Source organism: Varroa jacobsoni, unplaced genomic scaffold, assembly GCF_002532875.2.
Source record: "Varroa jacobsoni isolate VJ856 unplaced genomic scaffold, vjacob_1.0 scaffold_234, whole genome shotgun sequence".
Taxonomy (NCBI): domain Eukaryota; kingdom Metazoa; phylum Arthropoda; class Arachnida; order Mesostigmata; family Varroidae; genus Varroa; species Varroa jacobsoni.
Genome location: NW_019213136.1, coordinates 402,946 through 417,002, shown reverse-complemented (window position 1 = coordinate 417,002; position 14,057 = coordinate 402,946). Strand labels below are relative to the sequence as shown.

The window sequence follows — 14,057 nt, the reverse complement described above, 5'->3', positions numbered from 1 at the left end:
ACTTACAATGTTTACGGATGCTGTTGATTTTTGCTTCAGCTTTTGGACTCTTTCCCACCGTTTTTCCTTTTTCGTCTATCCCGTTTCGCTTACCCAACGTCTAAACCGATACAATATTACGGACGACCGAAAAAAGATAGCGGAACGTGGATGGTACGGAGTCGACTGTGTACAGCGAAACGTACCGAAGCGCTCAACAGTTAGAACATATTTCGGCGTAGCTAGAGGATCCGCAGAGAGGACACACAGCGTTTTAAATATAGGCATTGTAACTGTCCATCCCGACGGTAATATGCAGAATTTCGACCTACAAAAGTTTTGAATACGATCAAACGTACGTAGAGGACGTAATGAGAAGGAACAAGAATAATACGGTAAACCTGGGCAAAGGTGTCTTTTTTGCATGTTGATAATTTTATTTCACGAGAAACAGAGGCCGACAAAAGTTCGTCAACGGACGGAAAAAGGTAGCTAATAATTTTATGCATTTGTCGCAAAGGTACATTTTTCATGTCTGCTGTCACATTAGAACATAAAGAAAACGGACCTGCGATATATTTATTGAAAGTAAATCATACACTCTTATGCAACAATATGCAGACGCATTTTTTTAAATATTTAACTCCAATTACAACAGGATATTTATGCTATTTTTAGCCTACACATGATCTCATCGCTGGTATTTGGGTCATTTTTGAGAGGAACTGATGATTCATAGAGGCCAATAAACGGTAAAACAAAGCGTTGTTTTAGTGTCTTTTCCTTGGAGCAAAATAGAACTATATCAAGACATACGAGTACGTTAGCTATTAAATATAAAACATTTTAAAAAAAGCCGAGTACACTAGCTGCAGAACTGCAACTGCAGCTAGTGTACTCGGCAAAAGCTCAGTAAATTGAAGAAAACATTTCCACGTACGGCTCTTTTTCACTAAAATGATTGAATTTTAATATTTTAATATAGATTGACAATTTGTAAAAGTTTTCTTATAACTTTTACACTTTTCACTGTGGTTGTTTATCCACTTTATAATAGTTAATTCGTTTAGGATAACAGACAGGTCTACTTGATGGATGTAGATTGTTACCCACGCCAACATGCACATATACAGTGTAGCCAGTTTGGATAGATACAATATTATTGCTTTCAGAATCGAGTCTGGGTTTGTAATTGTAGCTGATCTGTACCTCGCCATATGGGGCATCTTTCACGCAAACCTCTCGATTGTTTTCGTCCGTACCATAACACACGGTCACAGTTTGTCTTGAATTTATTGCGTGACCATCCATTTAAGTGTAAGTGACCATTTGTTCTTACAGGCACAAAAGCAAATAAAAATCTGTTCTATTTCAGTTTATCATACCTTAGCTAAGCATTGACCTCGAAATCTAGCTTAAGATGTACTAGCCTTCTATTGCTTAATTGGATACATCGTGAGAGTTATTTAGCTTAGTTGAGAGCTTGCGTACGAAGCTTAATCCTAACTTCCACATATGTGCTATTCCTAGGAGCTAACAAATTGGTTTTAGCGAGAGACGGAGGGTCTTCACTCTCCTCTGCTTTTATTAAGGTACAGTTTATGTTCACCCTTTTGTTGCACGTGTCGACCAGTCGTTGGGTTTTTACATCCTCTACCACAACTACTACTACTACTACTACTGCTGCTACTACAACTACTGTTACTACAAACATCAGACCTCGCAGAGCCAACAGAGCCCGCGCAACAGGGTCAAATAGCACATGATACAGAGACAAGTGCTGGCACGTCAACAGATACATGGACGCGACGAAGCAGCTATCGAACGGACATCAAAGAAGCCGATCATAAGCCCATTCCTCATGAGTCTTCAATCGTCGTCATGGTTTTCCTCCTCTTAGAAGTGCAACATTGTATTCGTAAGCCGCTGCCGAATCTAAAGACTAAAAGAGGAGGCTAAGTGGTCCATATTAAGATAGGATAGAAACACAGCCATTATTTGTGAACTCGAACCGAGCTCATAATTCCCAAAACGTCCGCCTTACCGAGAGTCTGCCTTCGCCTGGCTCAACAGCTTCTCGAAGAACCACATCCGCTAAAAACCTTAGCAGGCATAGAATCACAGCGACACAGGTAGTCCAAACACAGCAGGCCTCCAGATGCGCACTGCAAAACCGAACTGAGCTAGCGGCGGCTGTAAAGGTTAGCTAGCAGGTCCAGCATTTCGATCCACACATGCACGCGTCCTATTTAAATCCATTCGCGCCTTCGCTGACGCTGCTGCAGTACAAGGGAAACATAAAGACAGTAACAGTGAAATTCGTTGTCACTGCCGCCCTATCATACAGTTACAGCTATATCGGCAAAAGATGCCGCAAGGGAGTCGCAAACGTAGCTTCAGCTTGTCGTTTTCGCGGCAGTGGCTTTCCACGAATCTGCGGCCTCAACTTTACGCCCTAAAATGAATGAAGACGATATATGCCGAGACAAACCGAACGATAGACCAAACGGCAAGCACTGCTCGCGTTTTCAAAGAGACGATTTGTTTGTTATCTGCTGACTAACAAACAGACTCCGACTCGCAAGAGAAGGCGGCATTGGCCGTTTTGGCTTGCCGATACGAATAAATTTTGAGGCCGTCAGATACAAGTTCTATAGATATGCATTACACTAGAAACACAGCATTTATACTTGTTAATTTGTTTGTTTCACATGTGCAAGTGTTACATATCTGAAAACGGGAAATTATTATGTCAAGAGCGTGTACTCATGCAGCCCTCCTACTCTTATTCAAACAAGTGAAGATAATGTTAACAAACAAAGTGACTGGCGACCTTAACTGCAACAAAAGCAGAAAGACGATATCGGTGAAACATGATTGCTACAAGCCGAGTTGAACTTGCTTGTTAATATTTCAGTTGACAGAAAGTGCGTTCGCATGAAATTCGTAAACTTTTATCAAGATGAACTTGGAAGAAGTCCATCCGTTCGTAAAGTTAGCCAAACGTCACGCGTATATATATACTACTATGAAAACTTGTTCCAGGTGATTTATGAAAAAAAAACCTTACACTTGTTAAGCTGACGCGAAGTTTCTAAGACGTTATCGCTTACTGGATTTAACGACAGATGAGGGTTTGTTGTGCTAGCCTAATATAGCTTGTTCTGATAGCCCTTCGAGATAAATGTGCGTCATCTCAATTCTAACTAGCTCTACTTTGTGAACTTACGAGTCGAATGCGTCTATTTTTAACCCATTTTTACATACTTATTACCTATTTAAGACAAAGACAGCAGTTTGTCAATGGGGTAATTTAAAGGTCAAATGATATCCTAAAACAGATTCGTATACAGCTCCAGGTTGAAAAGTTGTGTTATACGTCATTTTGACCTACTACGAAATGATATCGCCAACACTACTGGTAACAGCATTTTCTTGATTTTGATAAGAACGCCCTAGCATAAAAAACGATTATTTTTTCCATAGTTTAAGTCATTCCAGAAACTGATTCTGGAATGAGTTGAATTATGCTTAAGGCTCCCTTTAGCGTACTTTGAAAACATTGTCTGGCCAACGACAAAAAAAATTCGGCCAAACCTCAGCTGAGAGTGGCAGCGACAGGTAAAGTCCTGTCGATAACGATGACAGTGGATTCGTTCTAGGTTCGTTAGGGGGGGCATTATTGATGCCTACTTGTATTTTTTTTATCCAGCCTAAATATTACATTGAAAGCAGTATCGTATGTGGAAGATTTTCCACTTATTTTGTTAAGTTGTACACTTCGTGGCAACAGAGCATCTTCGATTTAAAACCAGTAACAAGCAGTACAGGCCATTCATGTGATAATATTACGCTATGACGACAGTTTCTAACCGGATCCTTCAGCTAATGTGTCGTATGCGGACGACGAACGTACTTAATTTAGAAGAAAAATGCATTTACGTTTTACGTTTTAAAATGCAAATTACGTCGTTTTAATAATATATCGCAATGATCCAAACAACGAAAGATAATAATAATGCAAGAAAATAAGTCAAACAGCAATCTAAAAAAAATGACGATCTGGAAATTGAGAAGTGGTATTGTGTTTGACAGATGAGAAAGACTACCGTCAATGTCCTTTATATTAGGTTACAATAATATAGTTTTCGGTGTACGGCTGCAAGAACGTCAATGGCTAAGCCATCGAAGTTCGACAAGAAGTAATATGATTGCCAGTGTTTTGTGTAGACAGCATAAAGAACTGTCTGCCAGATGAAACATCTATTTAGAATAAAATTTACGACGTAATTAACACACTTACGGATACCCTGTTAATCGGAGTATACTACGATTTCAGGTTACCGCTAGTGTTTTTTGTACTGATTAGTTGAGTCTGAGGCCGATGCCCACTTTACGTATGTAGCACCATGACAAAACTATTATTTTTCATCAAGTTGATTCACGGCTGACTAGGACAACTAGATGATACAGCAACGAGGCTGAAAAATGTCTAGTTTAAACGCTCTGGACGAACGTCTAATATGAGAATTTTTAGACATATCAACAGTTACGAAAACGATAGTGAATTGAAAAGTTAATTCTTACCCAAGAAGGTGGTATGAACTGTTACATAAATGCTAAAGCACCGATGTGAGAAAATCATTTGGCCTATTTCGATTTGAATGTACCAGCAAGAGCACAACGTATAGCCCAGAAGGTATTGAATCCGTGACGAGTTTTTTGTAGTTTAAGGGTTTAAAAGCGTACAAAAAGCCGTCAATATTTTTTCCTATCTACTTTATCCTATCCCCATGCTCCTGCGGTCGTCCAACTACGTTTAATGGACTCATAAGGACAATCACTACTATATATTTGTTCCTACATGTACACATTGCCCAAGTTAAACTTTTCAGACTGCAGTGCCATGGAGTACCTTGTCGTCGCACAAGCGTCTCATAGCGTTTTTCTATAATATTTTATAACTTACAAGCATACGGGCGGTTTGCCGACTACTCTTTTTTTGTCTCTCATTTAGTGCCCCTACCCAAAAGCTACTGGAAAAGCACTTTCGTTTGATGCCTTTCTTCTTATCGCTGGCTCCATTGTTAGCCTGCGCCGTTGTGAAAAGGATAAAGAATACAAGAGAGACCGGGACTATCGTTAAAAACATATCTCTCCATCTGATGGGTAAGCAGCCGCTGGTTGTTGGCTGCATCAAATTGCAACACGGTTCCAGTGGAATCGACAATTCAATTGCTGGTCATCCTCGTTCCGATATTATTTACTAGGCAAGAACCGCCGTAGGGTCTCGCCGCCTGGGTTTCGTATTGAGCTTTGAAAGCAGCAGCAGCAACAAAACCGAATGGGCAAAGTGGACAACGTCTTCATGGGGTGGAGGAGGTGGCGGCGAGTTTTGTTTATTGGAGGATCTAGAAGATGCGGCTGTTATGTTCTCCACCCAAATAGAACGGGACCGTGATTGGCTTTTCTAGCAGAGTTTGCTAGCATCTCCTCTTAAGAAAAGACTCTCAAGGTCCCGTTGCCGCGGATCGAATCTTTCCAGCTAGGATCTCGTCATCTTCAGCATGCCTCTATCAGAAGTTAACTACAGACGGTGGCTTGAAAATCAGGCAGAATAGTGGACCCGACTGTTGGACACAGTTTGTGCTCGTTTTAGGCCTGCGTCCGGCGGCATCTTCAAGACGTCATCACCGAAAACCTAAAGAACTCGACGCATCCTAGTACCATGTACCAAAAACCAGGATAACAGTCGTTGATTCTACACATATCCCCCTACCACCGTTACTGCAGCTTCGACAAGACGAGCAGCGGGAACTCTACGAGAGATAGAACGTCGTAGACAGACTAACTGGGCTAGCACAGGCGGTATCGGGTGCAATAAAACTGCGAGTTCAGCGAAGTCTACGATGACGAAGCCAACGACAATAAGGAAAGCGAGCGGTTTGAACTTAATGAGGAGTGCATCTTCGTTTTCTTCTTTTTATTATTATCAAATGGAACCAAACGAAAAAGCAGGCTGAAACAAGAAAAGAGCGGGGAGTGCGGTACGGGTCGAAGAGACAGGCAGCGAGCGAAGTTGTGCATACGAAGCTGCACGCCGAAGGCGAGCAGAGTGCCAGGAACAAAGAATAGTTCTTTTGAGAGCTGCCGCTTCGGCCTTCCCACTAGCGAAGGGCAAAGGGTGCCGAACAAAGAGTAAAGTCGTATTGAAAATGCAGCCGGAAAGATGGCGACAGATTGAGCACCGTCGGGGCTGGTTTGCCGCGGCGTTTCGCGGTTCGCCGTAACCATCGTTGTCTGCCGCGGCTTTCGTTTTTCGTGCATTTCACCAACGGACTACCAGGAGACCGCAGAGCCAAAAAGGGACGAGCCGCCTCGTTGCAGTCATCTTCGTCGATAGTGCATGAGCGTTCGTTCGACCTTGCTACGACTCCAACGATGACGACAGTGCCGATAACAATAATAATAATAATAATAAATATAGTAAGGATAATACAGAGAAAATAATATAGAACTAGTTCTGAATACGAGTATTGACAGTTTTGTGCGGGTGGCATACAGATATGGTTCAATCTTGTCCGGTTTTACTTCCCGGAAGCGACTTCACTATACCTCTAAGTAGAATGCTTCATTAGGGGCAACGGTACCTTAAGCTATGTATGTTGTGGTTGTTCTCGCAAGCGGCAACTGATTGGTGCAGTACCGCATTATCCTGTGTGATACAGTCGCCTGTGATGAAGTCAGAATAGAAATGTGTATTGGCAAAAAGTCTTTAATATATATGCTATAATTCAAAGTGCCATATAATCCTAATAAGGTTACGTTCTCTAGTAAGCTGTAGTCTGCTGACCATTTTGAGACAATAGACGCTCCTTGATTATAGACACTGAACAGGTTTGAAGTACGCGATACGTTTCATTACCAATGATACTTACTGGTTTGCTGTGTCGAGAAAAAAAATATTACTAACTAAAGTTTTTGAGGCCTGCCCCTAGTACAGTCATTAAGTATTTTTTCAAACGCTGCTCACTTCTAGACATAGAGAAAAGAGTGACTGTGCCCGGTTCTGAATTTAGAAGCCAGAAAATCTGCATGAACGTCATCGTTTCGTCTGCGCCCCTTGAAAAGACAGTAATTACGTGGCCCGTAAATAAAGTGACTGTTGTTTTGTTTCGTACTTATCATTACGTATTTATAAGTGAAATATTATTCTATAGTAAAGCCTGATTCGAATGGAAGCGTCATAAAGGAGCCAGTTTCAATGTTGGTGTTGGCAGCGAGAAAAACTGACATTTTTCAGCTCGATCCATACACTGGGAGGCTATATTGACTTGTGTTCCTGCATGAACAGCTCGTGTGCTGAATGAAAATTGTCCGTGTGACCCTGAAAGGAGCGCTCATGCAGGGTAGTACAAATAAATATATATATATATATTGAATGGTGATCCACATCTGCATAATGATCAAACTCAGATTCGGATGGAAACAAGAGGTTTATTTATCGCGGGTGGAAACGTTAAGGGCAAAACTTTTCTTTTTATCGGCAGGATTTGACCAGTCGGAGTAACATCTAATTAGTTGCCAATAAAATATCGGTGCCGATTGACACTTGGCATGCTTCCTGCTTAGCTATCCAGCTTCCTACTGTGGTATTATTTGGTAATAGGTTGCAGTACATAGATGCGAGCTGGCTAGACTGTAATGACTAAGGACGTCAGGAGCTTTTCCCAATATACTTTAATACTCTCAAGATGACGATGTTTCCCCTGGCATAAACTTAGATTACATAGAATATGGTAGACGATCATAATGTGAATAGTTCTATAGTTTGAATGGCGACATCTTCAGCAAGATGTGATTTTTATAAGACATATATTTTCCAGCATAGCGTCTTGCTATCAGCTCCAACCAACTAGAGAGAATGATAGAAATCATAAAAGTCTCTTTGAAATTCTCCGCACACATATCGTGACATGCAAACATACTGAGTTCGCTCCGGGTAATGAGATACGTTTAAATTACGGGCTGAATGGTTTGTTACTGTCATCGTAGAGAACGCGGCATAGTTCCTCTAGCATTTAACTTGCGGTAGGTACATCGACAGTATAACTTTCTTTCTATAGGCGATAAGCTGCCAGAAGAAACATGTGCGTCAAGGTAAAATTTTTTTGTCTTTTTCTTTTTGCCGTAGTTGTCTGAGTCGCTAATTGGTCGATTGATATTTCCTGCTTCGATGAAAAGCTCAACTTGTTCTTGGATCGTTCTAATCCGCCAGTAGTAATTTTTTGAAATCGCAGTTACGGAGTATAACCAAATCTCGAAACCAGGACTGACTATGTCTGTATATAAACTGCGTCACAAAGGGAAAAAAGCCACAGAAATACGAGACATTCTGTATTTTGGTTGTAGTCTTGATTTTCGTCAGGCCAATTAGAAAGAGCCTTATAGAGATTTTGTTCCAATGACCGTATCGATTTCGGATTTCACTGTAGAGCACACACTTTGTACGTTAACGTTAACGTTAACGTTAACGGTTTAAAGAGAATAGACAGCAAAATGGTGGCATGTCGAGAAAGCAACCTGTATTTTAGCAGCTGTAGTTGTTGTTGTTTGATTCTGTTTTGAGTGGGATCTTTAGGCGTTTTTTACTATTTTATTAAGTAGTTTATTTACTTATGCTTAATTGTTGTTGAACGATAGTGAGATGGGCAATCCTAAATTTGGAAATATTAATCTGAACTGAGCTGTTCTACCTCAAAAATATATTCTTTTCAAAGAAGAACCACCTCGAATCAAACATTCCGAACATAGCGAATCCTTTTTCCATTTAGGGATTATAAAAAATGTTCAAAACAATATTTATCTAGTAGGATATCGAGATCCAAACAGGTAATAGCACTATTACAATTAATCAATCCTGCGTTTTCGGATAACCCATAACGACATCTGGCACGGATACGGTTATTGTGGGCGCTTTTTTGTTCCAAGAAGTGCTCGATACGTCCCTGGTGGTCAGCCAAACTGAGTACGCTGCTGACCGTCTGATTGAAGGCCAGTTAGAATCCCAAACATATTCACGTATGTGGGGCGTTTCGAGTACAAACTATTCATTGGCTCGGTCAATTCAGTATATTTGGTTCATCCCTTTTGCCAGTGGCGCACATACATTGTTCTTTAAAGAAGCGGTTAAGCTAAATATCCTCCGGAAACTTTTGCTAATGCTTGAATGCATCGGGGGTTTACTGTAGGGGTCGTATAGCAAAATAGTATATACATAATGGATAAAATATACATAAAACTGGTGAAATAGACCACTATATGAAAACTACTATACAAATTATATTTCTAAAAGTCAAAGGACGAACGTTTATCACAGGATTTTCCATGTGATCGTTATGCGCATAACCCGATTCTACGAACAAGCTGGAACTATACAAACACACCAGTGAATCGACAAAATTTGATAAATAAAAATGGCGACTTACAGTGAACAGCAGACCTGAGACATTTGAAGCGTCAGGAAAAATCTTTTTGTTTAAAAAAATCTTCGATTGAACTGTGTAAATACAATAGTTATAAAAGTGAAATAAAGTGGAACAAAGATCACTCTAATGGATGCTATCCGTCATCAGATATATAACGAGCTTTATTCTAACGTTAAAGTTACTTAAATAAGTAAAGCTGAGGAAGTGGGTATATCCGTTGAGCGGAGAATGGCAAAGGGATATTGAAACAGATGTATGACGTACAAAATCCTAAACCTGTTAATTGTGTGACAAGTACTGAAATCCCTATAGGTCGAAAGACTACTACTAGAAAGTGGATCTTATTATCGTAGGCGGATAATACATTTTTTATTATCAAGACGGTAGCTTAAACGACCAATCCTGTAGTTGTTAAGCGCCAAAGGCCGCTGCTTCGAGTCCTATCAATGACTCAAAAAAAAAAAGTGATTTGGATGAATAAAGAAAACTGTATTTCTATATTATTTTATACTGAAAATTCACTGAAGTATCTAAAGTTAGTTAGGCTGATGCCGCAAATTGACTAACTAAATAAACACCATAAGTATTTGACAGAACCGATAATTGGCTAGCTGTAGCGAAATCCATAGATCATACATGGGCTTCTAGCCGTTTCGATGTTTACGTTAATTTCCTGCTTGCATATGTCATAGAGACTAAACTATGAACTAAGTCGTTTCTATTTTCTTGTTTTTTTGGTAAAAATTGATCAATTATGTGAAAACTCTATTTGTTCTAATAAACAAACAAAAGGCAAACTGCTTATAACTCAAATATACTTGTGTATGGATACAACCCAGAACTGGGGCAAATCGTTTCTTAGCTCTTATAATCGCCTGGAAAACGTACAGCACAAAGGCACTCCCCAACCACGATTACTTCCACAACTACAGTTTCTTGGTACTGGTCTACCACTACGGCCCTGCTATCCTTCCACCAACCACCACTGCTACTAGAAGCAGCAGCAGCAGCTGTTGGACGGCTACGCGCGAACTCCCTTTGGTATTCTCTCCTTTCTCGTCGATGGTGCATTTCAAAGGCGGTAAAGCGATCTCCGCTAGGCTACCCACTCGACTATTAAGAGATAGTGCACATTATTAAGGGATAGGAAAATATGTTCGGAAAAATCCTTTAGTTTTCCTATTTGCAAGTTTACAGACAGTGCAATATCGGCAAACTTTTCGGTAAAGTTTGTTCAGACAACTTTCTGTTGCAGCGGTTCGCCGCACTCTTCCTGGGCTGAAATACTTGCAGGAATGTGCCACCGATGGAGCTACTGTTGCGAGCTGACCAATGAGCGACCGACAGGAAAGGGCAATTCGGAAAGGGAGAGTCGTTTTGAAGACGCTTACAGGTCGGGCTGGTGAGCAGATTGTAGAGCAAGCCGCTAGAGTGTGATGACGTTGGTCCTGCGACGCGGCACTCATGCCCGCTAAAGGCTCAGCCACCGAACTCGCAGTCACCTCAGTACAGAAAAGCAGTTGCAACAGAGGCGGCCGCTGGTATTAGAGAGGTACAAGCTACTGATAGGCAACAAAGAAACAGTGGAAGCAGGGAGCCTCCATAAACAAACCGTTCAACTCGATTTAGGTGTGTTTTATTAAAAACGGACTTCTATTTGTGTGCCTCGATAGTGTATATACGACTATACGTTTGTGTGTAGTACCTTCCTATACTGCTCGTATGTGTAGATGTGAACAAATCGTACTGCGCTCAACCGCTTCCTGTTCCGGCCACTCCACACTGCGCACCGATCGAACAACTGTTCTAAAAGCACTGAAATTGTTCGCGCCGCTTTATGTCTTTAATACTATAATTTCATGCACAGTTCTACATGAACGGCGTTTCATAAGGCGTCCGGATCAGCCTAGAAGTTTTGTGTAGAAGAAGATCTATGCCTAGGAGCCTAAACGCAACTCGGTGCTGTGCTACAAGTGGTGATAGCGAAGTTCTTTACAACTCCTAAAAGCATTTGTACTAACGACATATTTATCTGCACATGTAGAACACATTGAGCACGTCACAAAAACATCTTTTACAACGGTATCACTGCATACCGCCTACACATATTACTCCTGTCATTTCGCCTTACCAGTATCGTCGATTAATTAATGTGAGCTGTGTGTAAATATCAACGCAACAGGGCGTTGTTTTTTTGCTGTTGTGAGGCGAGTGTGATAGAGCGTAAGAACACCAAACTCGCCGTGTCTTCACTGCATTATACCGTTAGTTGTGAGAGAATTCCATATCGATCTACAGTAACAATATTATCCTACCTGTGAACTGGAGTACCGAGAATAGTATGCCAATGGTGTTACAGGCCAACTCGCTTGCCTGGGATAGACGGGCTTTGGCCAGCCAGCTGTTCGCTCAGCAGCACCTTCAGCAGCTACAGCAGCAGCAGCAGCAGCAGCAGCAACAACCGCCACCTCAAACTCAAGATGCCTTCGGAATGCAGCTGCTCCAGGTGGCGGGCGGAGGTGTCGGGGGTGGTCCGGATCCTATAAAAGTGGATCCGTGGCCGTTGACGACGCAGCTGCCCGCGCCAGCCGCGATCTTCCACCCGCTTCATTTGAGCACCCCCACGCTCGAGGTACGGTCACGGCTACAGGCCCCTGCCCTACAACCGAGTCAAACCCACGTGTCAGCACTGTACCCAGAAATTTTGGCAATGATCTTTAGCTACCTAGACGTACGTGACAAAGGCCGAGCCGCGCAGGTGTGTACAGCGTGGCGAGATGCCGCTTATCACAAATCGGTGTGGAAGGGGGTCGAGGCTAAATTGCATTTGCGGCGTGCCAATCCATCCCTGTTTCCATCGCTCGTACGGCGTGGGATCAAGCGCGTACAGGTTCTTAGCCTACGGCGATCGCTACGTGATGTCGTACAGGGGGTGCCTAACCTCGAGTCGCTTAACATGATTGGCTGCTATAATTTAACGGACAACTGGGTGAACCAGGCCTTTCCGAGCGATGTCAGCGCTTTGACTACGCTGACTTCACTCAACCTATCGATGTGCAAGCAGATTACAGATTCATCGCTTGGCAAAATCGCTCAACAGCTGCACAATCTTGAGGCACTCGAGCTTGGCGGATGTTCGAACATCACCAACATGGGACTGTTGCTGGTTGCTTGGGGCCTCAAAAAGCTCAAGAACCTGAATCTACGCTCGTGTCGCAATATATCCGACGATGGTCTTGGACATCTAGCTGGCTCGTCAAAAGAACAAACCAATGGTGTCACCTCACTCGAAGTTTTATCGTTGCAGGACTGCCAGAAGCTAACCGACGATGCGCTAGCGCATATCGCTGCCGGATTAACCAATCTCCGCTCGATAAACCTCTCATTTTGCGCCTCGGTGACCGACTCCGGTATGAAGCAGTTGGCGAAGATGCCGCATTTGCGCGAGCTCAACCTCCGTTCATGTGACAATATTTCAGATATGGGTATGGCCTATTTGGCAGAAGGCGGTTCTCAGGTATCCACATTGGACGTGAGCTTCTGTGATAAGATCGGCGATCAAGGCCTCGTACACGTCTCGCACGGCTTGTGCCACCTGCGTAGCCTAAGTTTAAACGCGTGTCCGGTTAGTGACGAGGGTTTGCGTCGGCTGTCCAAGGCGTTAGTGCACCTGCACACGCTCAATATTGGTCAGTGTGTTCGTGTTACTGATGTGGGATTGGCAGCTATCGCTGAAGGCCTTCAGAAACTCGAGTGCATCGATCTGTATGGCTGTACGAAGATCTCTACAGGCGGCCTTCAGAAAGTGATGCAGCTGAAGGGATTGCGCGTTCTCAACTTGGGTCTCTGGCAAAAACGGTGACATGAGGAGGGGGTGGAGAGGTCCACCCCCGCCCCGATCGCCCCAATGGCGCCCATTGCCAAGAGAAGGCGTACACTTGTCGACTCGATCAAGTCTTCCAGGCCCATTGTGCACCATCAGAGTACTGCTACCACAAACTATCTCCTAAGCTAGACTTGAAACTGGTCAGCTTTACCGGATATCTGTTACAGAAAAATACAGTACTGTGTAGAACAATAAGGCGCTCGCATCAAACTTGAACAAAATGACGAAAGAAGAAAATTTAACTGAAAATTTAATATGAGAAGAACAACAATAGCTGAAGGTGCACTGTGCAATACTACCTCCCGGCTGTCACGAGGATTTCCAGTAACTCTTCTGATTAAGACGAAACGATCACAACGCTCCCATTGAAGACGCAGAAAATAGAGGATTAAGGTTAATCAGCGGCAGGACAAGATATGTAAGGAGAGACTACGTATTTGATCGCCTCGATGATAAATGGAAATGGCGTCGGTGGACCGCTACACAGAGTTTTAGAGCAGGGTTCAATATTATTTTCTGTACAGAGATCCCCCTGTATATTGTACAGTACTATATGCTTCTATAGGAACATCTTCATTGAACGGCAGGGAGACGGAGAAAATGACACAGAAAGACAATGAAGAAAAACAATAGATTCTACTAGTATAAATTAGGGGGTGCTGCTGGTTCCATAACAGCCTCTAACTAACCGGCATCTAGCCTGC

At 42.5% G+C, this 14,057-nt stretch overlaps 1 protein-coding gene across 1 annotated transcript; it reads left to right on the top strand.

The window, feature by feature from the left end:
- Window positions 1-10,882: 10,882 nt before the first annotated feature.
- LOC111273887 (F-box/LRR-repeat protein 14) lies at window positions 10,883-13,590 on the top strand. The gene has a single exon (XM_022855904.2). It carries the CDS (start codon window positions 11,809-11,811, stop codon window positions 13,327-13,329), a length of 1,521 nt encoding a protein of 506 aa, XP_022711639.1. The 5' UTR covers window positions 10,883-11,808; the 3' UTR covers window positions 13,330-13,590.
- Window positions 13,591-14,057: the final 467 nt, after the last annotated feature.